Source organism: Arachis ipaensis, chromosome B4, assembly GCF_059453495.1.
Source record: "Arachis ipaensis isolate K30076 ecotype BB chromosome B4, ASM5945349v1, whole genome shotgun sequence".
Lineage (NCBI taxonomy): Eukaryota > Viridiplantae > Streptophyta > Magnoliopsida > Fabales > Fabaceae > Arachis > Arachis ipaensis.
This window is the reverse complement of record NC_142439.1, coordinates 114,741,747-114,752,935: the sequence shown is the minus strand read 5'-3', so window position 1 is coordinate 114,752,935 and position 11,189 is coordinate 114,741,747. Positions and strand designations below refer to the sequence as shown.

Sequence of the window (11,189 nt, the reverse complement as noted above, 5' to 3'; positions counted from 1 at the left end):
GCGAGACGATGATTCAGCCGATGAGCCAGTCGACATTGTTGAGGATAGTGATGATGATATTCCGAGCAATAGGCATATACCCCAATGAGCATATGGTTCTGACACACAACAATATCCTCCACACTTGTCAGCGTTGAACTTGGAAGCCATAGGTGAACAGCAGGAGGTCGGGGCAACCTATGTGGGTCAGGGTCTGCATGATGCAACCGCTCTGACGAAATTTCAGATTGGCCAATCTTTCCAGAGTAAGGAGGAAGCCGTGCTGAGTGTGAAGGATTACAGCATCCGACGTGGAGTTGAGTACAGGGTGATGGAGTCAGACCATCTCAAATACCAAGGGAGATGCAAGGAGTTTTGAAAAGGGTGTAGTGGATGATTCGTATCGCGCTGCGGCAACGAAAGAGCAGTTGGGAAGTTAGGAAGTACAACAAACCGCACACGTGTTTGGCCACTTCCATATCGAGCGACCATAGACAACTTAATTATCATGTCATTTGTGCGAGGATCTTTCCATTGGTCAGGGCGGATGTGTCGGTTACGATTAAAGTGTTGCAGGAAGCAACTGAGTCCACCTATGGTTTCAGGCCTAGTTATAGGAAGGTTTGGATGGCGAAGCCGAAGGCAGTAGCACAGATCTACGAGGACCAGGAGGAGTCTTATGGCGAGTTGTCCCATTGGATCCTTGCGGTGACGTCCACCATGGAAGATACAATAGCACTTCTGAAGACCTCTCTGGTTAGAGTGGGTGATCAGGTTGACGAATCGACTGTCTACTTTCATCGTCTTTTCTTGACATTTCCTCCCTGAGGCCTTCTGACACTGTAAACCGCTAATCAGATGGTACGCAATTGTATGGCAAGTACGGAGGGACCTTGTTATTAGCTATTGCTCAAGACGGAAACTCGAACATCTTGCCTATTGCATTTGCACTTGTGGAGGGAGAAAATGCAGAGTCTTGGACATACTTTCTGACCAACTTGAGAAGACATGTGACTCCACAATTGAGCATTCTGGTAATCTCTGACAGGCACAACAGCATCAAGACGGCACTAGAGGCACTTGATAGTGGTTGGCAACCTCCTCATGCTTATCAGACATTTTGTATTCGACATGTTGCCGCCAATTTTGTTCCCACGGTTTTTGTAGACACACCCTCCACATAAACCGCTACTGCCTCTAGCGGTTTACGTTCAGCACCCAATATACATAAACCGTTACTATCTGTAGCGGTTTATGGCCAAATCTCGTTCCACAGAAATTGCTGTTGCCTATAGCGGTTTTTGTTATGCCACCAATATACGTAAACCCTAATTCACTACTACTAGTAGCGGTTTCTATAGAATTATGAAAAAATGCATTTGCGTCTTGATATTTAAAATTGTGTAATTGGATAAATTCTTTCTCCACTTAATTTATTTAAGTAAATTGTCCTATTTTTTTATAAATAATACTATACATTCAAGTCTTTTTATAAATAAAATTTAACTAAGTTAAATAATAAAATTTGAAATAATGCTAATAATAATTAATTTTTCTTATATTAGACCAACTTAATTAGACTTGATTAATAAAAAGCTTAGATATATAGTATTATTCTTTTTATATTTAACAAATAAAAATAAAGTATATGTACTTTTTAAAAATTCAAATACCTAATCAAAAAATTTTATCCAACTAAATCTCAAAAGATTTTATAGACTTTATGATTTTTCTTTAAAGTATTTTTTGTTATTTGTGAAATTAATGAACACAATTTACTTTTTTTATTTATTCAATATTATAATATAATAATATAGAATTAGTTAAATTAGTCCATGCTTTATCTTTTTAACTAATAATATTGAGTTAATGTTTATATCATTAGATTAGATTTTTTTATTAATTTTGGTTCAATTTTATTCCTTTATTTTTGACATCCTTGCCATTATTAAAGAGAGAGAGAGAGAGAGAGGTGTGAGGTAGACATACCCTCCTGGCTGGACTGTTCTTGCTGGTGTTCTTTTCTATAAATACGGACATACCATCTCTTCTCTCTCCCCTCTCAGGTCTCACCTCACCTCACCTCACCTCACACTTCTCTCTGACTCATAACTCTTTCTTTTCTCTCTTTCTTCTTTCTCTTCGCTGCCATTTCCACCACTTGTAGGGTTTATCTATCTCTCTATTTCTCAACACTCTCACTATTTATAACAATATTCATCATAGCGATTGATGATGGACGCTTATGCCTTCCACCTCGCTCTTGCCGCTCTCGTCGGAGCTTCGGCGGTAGCTGTCTCTGCCTACTTCATGCACCGCAAGACCCTCTCCCAGCTCCTTGAGTTTGCGCGCGCCGTCGACGATGACGCCGGTGATACCGGCGGTGACGGAGATTTGACGAACCATGCAAGGAAGCATGTCAATGGTGGCGGCGGTGGAGTCCGCGCCAGGAGGAGGGGGAGAGGTTACTACCGGCGAGGGCTGTCGCTGCCGGATGTCGGAGCGATCTCCGGCGGTGGCGGAATGGACGGTGAGGATAAGTGGAACGGACTGCCTCCAGTCGATGGGATTCCGGCAGGATTGCCGCGGCTGCAATCGCTCCGGGAAGGTATGGCTGTCATCAAAATGCTTGATAGTAAAATTGTATAATTTGAAAATATGAAATTGAAGTCACTGTTATGAATTATGATGTGTTTTTCATTGATTCATGGATTGGAGTTAAGGGCTATGTGAATTGATGCGGTAGTTTCTGGAGCTACTCTATTAGTGGTTTATGAAATTTTTGAATCTTTGTGAATTTTTATTTGTAGTAGTAATCTAGTAATTCGAAAATTTGATCTTTGCTTTGGAAGGCTTGGAAATTCGGATTCCATTGAATTAATGGTACAGGCATTGGATAATGGATATGCCTTCTTTTTTCTCTTTAATCTTTTTCTTTTTATCCTCCATTGTTTTGTTCCAGTTCATAGTATATGTGATTGAATGAAAAGTTCAGAAGATAGAGGATCAAGCTGGGTAATTTAAAAATTTTAACATATAGAAAAACAATTTAAAGAAAAAGCCACTGAAGAGGAGAGAATATGGAGCACTAAGCAAAAAGTTCCTTTTTAAAAAAAAAAGGTAAAAAGAGCAAACAAGAATATTTTCTATGAATAAAAATATTAAAGTATCAAACTTCTTGTAGGCATCTTCACCTCTTTTGGATAGAAAATGAATCTTAATCATCCAAAAAATGGAAAATTAATTCTAAATTGTTTTCTGAGTTTATTCTGCTGTCTGGTTGAGATGGAATAATTGAATGGGAAAGATGTTCCACTATATTGAATGTGGGAATATTACTTTATTAGTAAAGTGGGTTTTAAAGTATAAAATTGATTGAAATAGTGAGAAGCATTTGGTTTCTAGTATAAGTATATCAGAAAGGTGCTTTTGGTGAGAAAATGATCCCTTGAGCTAATATGGATTGCATCTAATCTACTTTAAAATGTTGCCATGCCCTTTTCTACAACAAAACTTTATGCTATGTTTAAGCATAGTTATCACTGTGCTTTCTTTCTTCCCTGCCTTCTTTTTGGCATGATTCCCACGTAAATACAAGAAATGTTTGATCAAATCATTAATTTGTTTTATTAACCAAGGAAAAAACTTTACAGCAAAATCCATGCATCCTGGTACCCCAAAGAGAAATATTTTAAGACCGATTTCTCCCAAGTCACCTGTTGCAAGTGCCAGTGCCTTTGAAAGTGTAGAAGGATCAGACGATGATGATATTGCCGCTGACAATGCTGCAATGGATACAACATATCTGCATACAAATGGAAATGTTGTAAGTCTTGTGATGTTGTTCTTCATAGGTTTAAATCTACATTCATATAGCATTCTATAAGCAGAACCTGTTAACTGTTTTCATGATATAAATTTTGTGATGTTGCCAACTTGCCATTGCTCTGTTCCATCTGATGCGGTGTTTTGCAAAGTATAATAATAATATTTAAATGCTATACATTGTTGAATTTTATATAACGTGCGAGCAGGGTACAGAAGTTAAAAACCCATATGAGACTTTACCTGATAATGTTAATGCTAATGGAGAGAAGATGCAAATAGCTGCCACAACACCAAGTATGATCCGTTCTCATAGTATGTCCGGTGACCTGCATGGTGTTCCACCTGATCCAATTGCAGCGGACATTCTCAGGAAAGAGCCAGAGCAAGAAACTTTTGTTCGACTTAAAGTTTCTCCCATTGGTATGAATATTTCCTGTCTCTTAATTCTATGATTTGCCTTAAATTTGTTTTTCGATAGCCTGCAGAGTCCATTTTCTTTTGAAAAAAAAAAAACAACAGATTTAACTTCTGTCTACATGTGGTGGCCTTGCAAATTTGCCAGTGTTGAAAATCATTTGCCAAAATTATAATTTATATATTTTTATTGGGTTTAGAGGCTCCATCACCTGATGAAGTGGAAGTCTATGTGGTTCTTCAAGAGTGCCTTGAAATGAGAAAAAGATATGTTTTTAAAGAAGCGGTTGCTCCATGGGATAAAGAAGTTATATCTGACCCCAGCACTCCAAAGCCTAACCCACAGCCATTCTTTTATGCACCTGAAGGAAAGTCTGATGTGAGTTTTTATGAGTTTATTTTATACTTTTCCATCATCGAAGAGGTAGATATCCCAATTTTATCTTCTGTGATTAAATGAATGTTATTTTGTTTTGTAATGCAGCACTACTTTGAAATGCAAGATGGGGTTATTCATGTATATCCAAATAAAGACTGTAAGTAATTAGTAATACACCAAGTTTCTTGTAGTGTTGTCTTTAGACCTTTTTTCAAAAGAAATTTGTTTCTTCTTTTTAACTGGATTCTTATGCAACTTTGCTTATAATATGCAGCAACAGAAGAGCTTTATCCTGTTGCAGATGCAACTACTTTTTTCACCGACCTCCATCATATACTTCGAGTCATAGCAATAGGGAATATACGAACTTTATGTCATCACCGGCTTAATCTTCTAGAACAAGTAAATACTAAATACATTCAATGTTGCTGTAACTTCTTATTAAAGTCATAAACTGCATTATACTTGTATTTCATTTAAAAATAATATTTGACAGTTCTATATATATTTTAGAAATTCAATCTGCATTTGATGCTAAATGCGGATAGGGAATTTCTTGCCCAAAAAAGTGCTCCACATCGAGACTTCTACAATGTCAGGAAAGTTGATACACATGTCCACCACTCAGCCTGCATGAATCAGAAACATCTTTTAAGGTTTATAAAATCAAAGCTGAGGAAAGAGCCCGATGAGGTGATAATTTTGATATGTTATATATTTATATTATTACATGAATTGCTTCTCTCTCTCTCTCTCTCTCTCTCTCTCTCTCTCTCTCTCTCTCTCTCTCATATTTTTCTAGAATTATTATTATTATTGTTATTATTATTATTATTATTAAGCTAAAGTTATGAATTCAATTTTCAAGATGAATGGTTTTCTTTTAAGCTGCTGTACTGGATAAGTATGTACCAACAAAATGTCGGTGTGTGTATGTTTAACCAGTATGCAGTGGGACAATTGATAATTCACATGTAGGCAATTGTTTTGCTTATTAGTGCATGCTTCTTTAGTAAGTGTAAAATGAAATGTCTTACATGTAAAAGGTTTCAGTTTACTATGGAGTTCAATTGTTCAAAAAATTACAAGAGTTCTTAGACATGCAAATGATTGATTGATTTCATGAGATGCACCAGTACAGATGATATTCATGCTTGCAAGTTACAAAACCAAAATATGATATGCTATGCATTATGTTATGCTCTTTCAGTTATGGATACTGTGACTGATAATCTTGGAAAGTGGTATACATTGCAATGATTGGATACTCATTACAACCTCTATAATTTTAACTTCATTCAGGTTGTAATATTTCGAGATGGGACATATCTCACATTGAAAGAAGTTTTTGAGAGTCTGGATTTGACTGGGTAACAACTTCTATCTAATTCATACCATAATTATAATTTCTAATTGAATTTTCTTGGCTACATCTTAAAATAACAATTTTTTTTTTCAAATTGCTTTTTGAGCAGATATGATCTCAATGTTGACCTTTTGGACGTTCATGCAGACAAGAGCACATTTCATCGCTTTGACAAATTTAATCTTAAATACAATCCTTGTGGGCAAAGTAGGCTGAGGGAGATATTCCTTAAGCAAGATAATCTCATTCAAGGTAATTTTTTTTTTAATGAGGACAGTTGAATCTCTCTCTCTCTCTCTCAATAGAACAACAACCCCCCCCCCCCCCCCAAAAAAAAAAAAAAAAAAAAACCACAACAAAAATTACAAACACTCAATCTCAAAATTGTGTCAAACTTTTTTGTATTTTTTATTTTACTAAATATTGCTTCAGAGGCATCACCTCGTTTTAGTGTTCTTAAGAATTGGATCATTAATTTGCTTTAAATAGAGTTACGGGTTCCTAATTGGGAAATTTGTATCTGTGATTAAAATGGGCTGGTTATTATTGAAGGAGGTTCATAATTCTTTGAAGTTGGAAATTTCATATATTTATTGTGGTCTTGGCATTTTCAATTGGAAACAAGCAGCCAGGCTTTGAAGTCAGTTTTTGAATTATATTTCCAAAAGCAACTATGATTGTGGATTGGTATAGTAGTAGAAGCATCAGAGAAAGAATACCGGTGGTTGTTGGGAATCAGAACTCATTTGCATTAATTCTAATCATTTCAAGATCATCTGACTCATGTTCATAATGTTGTCATTTGTGTTACACCAAACAGGTCGTTTCCTTGGTGAGGTGACAAAGCAAGTGTTTGCTGATCTTGCGGCCAGTAAATATCAGGTATTTTCTTAACTTCATCTATATGTTTTCCTCTATTATTGTCTAATGAAATGTAAAATTCAAGTTAGACTGCTAATTTTCTGTGCTGGGTCTTTCAAATTTGTGCTTCTTGTCTTATACACCCTAAGAATCAGCATGGTTTTACTTTGGTGAGTCATGCCGGTTAATGTGTTAAATTTGCCCTTGCTTCCATAATCATGCCCACTTCTTTTGTTCTTCCCTCCACCCCACATTTTGTACTCACAAGAGGTTGAAATGTTGATGAGGATTGTACTTATAGCTAGCTGTATTTCATTCATGTCGAAAACCTTTTTGTAACCGATGATAAAAAAAATTCTCACGTATATTTTATAGCATTGAGGGGTAATAGAATTTACTTTTTATTTTTATAACTTACTATAATCTTTCATCTCTTGATTTTTATTTCTGTATGCTTATTCCCTTTGAAGTGGGTGCCAAATGATTGCGAGCTTATTGCTTTGCATGTATTGTTCACAGATGGCAGAGTATAGAATATCAATATATGGGAGGAAACAAAGTGAGTGGGACCAACTAGCAAGTTGGATAGTCAATAATGAACTGTATAGCGAGAATGTTGTTTGGCTGATCCAGGTATTTATTTATTTCACTCCTTGATTACTATGCATAGTAGTTAGTTCAGGAGTTTTTAGATATATACTTCAGTTTTTGTAATTATTCTTTTGCCACATCTCTTAGGAGTCTCTATTATTTATGACATTTACCCTTTTTTCTTTATTGCTAATAGATTGTAAAGTGTAGCTAAGTAGTTTTAAAAAATTGTCTTGCAGCTTCCAAGGTTGTACAACGTGTACAAAGAGATGGGAATTGTGACCTCATTCCAGAACATCCTTGACAATATCTTTATTCCACTTTTTGAGGTTACTGTGGACCCTGATTCGCATCCTCAACTGCATGTTTTCTTGAAACAGGTTTGATAGGATTTCATTTAATTTAAATTGTTAAATAGTAGTTTGACTTGGGCTTACTTTGGTAAAGTTTTTACTTTTCAAAAGTAGCGTATAAAAGGTAGCTTTTTAAAAGTTGTAGCATCTGTGTCTGGTAAATTAAATTAAAAATGACTTTTAACAAGCATAAACAACAAGTGCGTTTGGTAAAATAACTTTTAAAATTTAAAAATACTATAATAGACATTAATGTAAGAATTAAATTTGAATATTAATTAATGTACGAGGTTATATTAGATTTTTTAATTTTGATAAGCATAAGTTAACTTTGAAAAGCTCCTCCTTAGGTGCTTTCAAAAGCGCTCCTAACTTTCAAAAGTTGCAAGCATAAGCACATGAGCTTTTTATTTACCAAACCCAAAACGAAGTGCTTGCTTTTGAAAAGCACAAACACCCCTCCGAAAAGCGTTACCAAACCAAGCTTGCTAGTTTTGCTTTGTAATTTTATGTCTCGCCCACCCGAAAAATTATTTTAAAAAAAGAAAACAAAACAAAAACAGATTTAGAGAGATATTTAATCAATCATGTTTTATTGTTTTGTAGTGCTTTTCTTGTGAAATATAGAGCCGTTGCCCAGTTATGAGTTTTTGTTTATGTATGTTTAGGTTGTTGGGTTGGATTTGGTGGATGATGAAAGCAAACCTGAAAGACGGCCAACAAAACACATGCCTACACCTGCTCAATGGACTAACGTATTCAATCCAGCATTTTCATACTATGCCTATTACTGTTATGCCAATCTTTACACCTTAAACAAGGTTTGTAATGGTTTTTCTTAAACAACTTTATACTTTCGTCAATTTTGATTAGCTGTTCTAGCTATTCACTTCACCACAATAGAAATCAACTCCCTTTGTTGACAAGAGGAAGAGTAAACAAGGGTTCGCACTCTTTTCTTTTAACTACTATGTAGCATAAGTTGCAGACCTCTTGATCATATTGTACCAAAATCATTACTATATATATTTATTGTGTTGCTTTCTTCTTCTTTCATCAGTCATCCATGGATTCCCTTAGATGGGCATACTAAGATTTTCTGCTTTTAAATTCATAATGAGTATCCAGAAACCCCCAACTAAAAAATTAAAAAACAAAAGAAAGAAACAATAATCATAGTGAGTATATAGGTATCTAGAATTTGTTTTGACACACCAAAATTTGACATAATGTAATATTTCTCAGCTACGTGAATCAAAGGGAATGACAACAATTAAATTCCGTCCACATTCTGGAGAGGTAATTATTGGATTGCAATTTCTTTTGTTTGCAAACTTGTTAGTTGTATTGGTCCCTGATATATCATGTTTGATGCAGGCTGGTGATATTGACCACCTAGCTGCAACCTTTCTTACGGCTCACAACATTGCGCATGGAATCAATTTGAGAAAATCTCCTGTGCTTCAGTATTTATATTATTTAGCTCAAGTATGGTTAATTTTCAATTGATTTTTGTTTATTTAAATTTTTTAAGTGACTAATTGGTAATTGTATATTTGTTATCAGATTGGGCTGGCAATGTCTCCTCTCAGCAATAACTCCCTATTCTTAGACTACCATCGAAATCCTTTTCCAATGTTCTTCTCACGGGGATTGAATGTTTCACTTTCTACCGATGATCCACTCCAAATTCACTTGACAAAGGAACCATTGGTTGAAGAATATAGCATAGCAGCTTCTGTAAGTTACATATTTCATTCTCTACCCCTTTCTCTCTCTATGAGCAGGCATTGCTGATAGAACACAATTCCTCTACAGGTATGGAAGCTGAGTGCATGTGATTTGTGTGAGATTGCCCGCAATTCTGTTTATCAATCAGGTTTTTCACATGCATTGAAGGTAATCTTAACTTGAATTTGGTACTCTTGTGAATAAGTGAAAAAAGCTGAGATCTTTTCTGTGGCCTAAGTATGGATGGCGAGAGGTGTCATATGTTTACAGTGAGCTCTTCTAGGAGAGCATTATCCAATACTCAATATCATTCTTGGTATTTTAGAATTATAAAATTTTTAACATCATTATTTGGATGACATATGAATCCTTGTTTATATTCAAGGAGAGAATATGATTCACTGAACGAGGATAATAGTACATAACTGCAAAGTGTGAACTACCAACTTAATTCAATGTTATACTTTGACGATATTGATGAAATTCAAACTTAATAATCACTTAAATCATTGCTTGAATATAGTGAAGAGACAAGAATGATAATTATACATACATGGATAAAAATATATTTTATATATACACATACACACACAAATTCATCAGCTTTTCCTGTGGCAGTCACATTGGATAGGTCAGGAGTACTATAAGAGGGGGCCAGATGGAAATGATATTCAAAAAACAAATGTTCCACATATACGATTGGAATTCCGAGACATGGTATGATTTCAATGAATGGGTGAATTCAATATTTTAAACTAGATTCTTTTTGTGCTATATAAACAAATTAGGATAGAAAATTACGTTGAAGCTATGTGTATAATTGCTGTCCTTGCAGATTTGGAGAGATGAGATGCAACAGGTTTATCTGGGCAAAGCCGTCATTCCTGAAGTAGTGGACAGATAGATAATATGCCGGAGGCACATAGCATTTGTATTTGGCTCTTTCTCACTTGCTCCATAGAATGATTGAACCTGTTGCCCTTAGCCCACATTACCCACCCGGCAATCCAGCATAAGGTTTTAGGCTTTTGGCACGCACAAACTTAGGCCGAAGGCATTTTGGTTCGAAGAGTTGGACCTGAGACAGAGTATATATGTATCCCACATGATGTCCTAGCTGCGCCATGGATCAAATCAATTTGGTGCTGTAAAAGTGCTTTTTCTTTTGTTCATTTGGGGGCTAGAGTGAAAAGAGTGGGGTTGCCAATAATTGCAGGTGCATTGATCAGTGATGCTTGTTGCAGTTAGTAATATATGTGACATAACAACGCAGTTGAAAGAGAGGCATCCAGTCTCAAATTTTGATTCCAATTTGTTTATAGGGTGTTCTTTCATTGTTGGTGTATGACTATAAGAGGGCCTCAGTTTTGGCATTGTGAAGTACTGAAGTGTATCAAAATTACTTAACAATATAGCTAGATAACCCAATGAAACCTAAAATCATAACAAAAAACTGTTTTTTTCCCACTCAATCCTTCCCTTTCAAATTCAAATTGGTTCAAATTAAATTATTCATCTAATTCAATTCAACCGAAAACATTAAAATTGTACTAATTTAGATTTAATTGGATTTTATTTTTGATAAATTGTATAGATTGGATTAGATTTTAGATCTATTTCTAAAAAGTAATCTAAATTGCATAATGTGATATAATATTTATTATATTTAAAATTTTAGTTATAATAT

At 35.1% G+C, this 11,189-nt stretch overlaps 2 protein-coding genes across 2 annotated transcripts; both read left to right on the top strand.

Annotated features, from left to right (window-relative positions):
* Nucleotides 1–372: 372 nt before the first annotated feature.
* On the top strand, nt 373–1,163 carry LOC107636785 (uncharacterized). Its single transcript, XM_016340273.1, has 2 exons — nt 373–753; nt 861–1,163. The coding sequence occupies exons 1-2, from the start codon at nt 373–375 to the stop codon at nt 1,161–1,163; spliced, it is 684 nt and encodes a 227-aa protein (XP_016195759.1).
* Nucleotides 1,164–1,923: 760 nt separating this feature from the next.
* On the top strand, nt 1,924–10,813 carry LOC107639574 (AMP deaminase). Its single transcript, XM_016343113.3, has 19 exons — nt 1,924–2,587; nt 3,633–3,805; nt 4,014–4,227; nt 4,422–4,600; nt 4,706–4,757; nt 4,875–5,002; nt 5,114–5,293; nt 5,903–5,970; nt 6,076–6,218; nt 6,787–6,848; nt 7,347–7,460; nt 7,658–7,798; nt 8,440–8,592; nt 9,017–9,070; nt 9,149–9,259; nt 9,338–9,511; nt 9,590–9,670; nt 10,121–10,219; nt 10,338–10,813. Exons 1-19 carry the CDS (start codon nt 2,212–2,214, stop codon nt 10,404–10,406), a joined length of 2,571 nt encoding a protein of 856 aa, XP_016198599.1. The 5' UTR covers nt 1,924–2,211; the 3' UTR covers nt 10,407–10,813.
* The last annotated feature ends 376 nt before the right edge of the window (nt 10,814–11,189 follow it).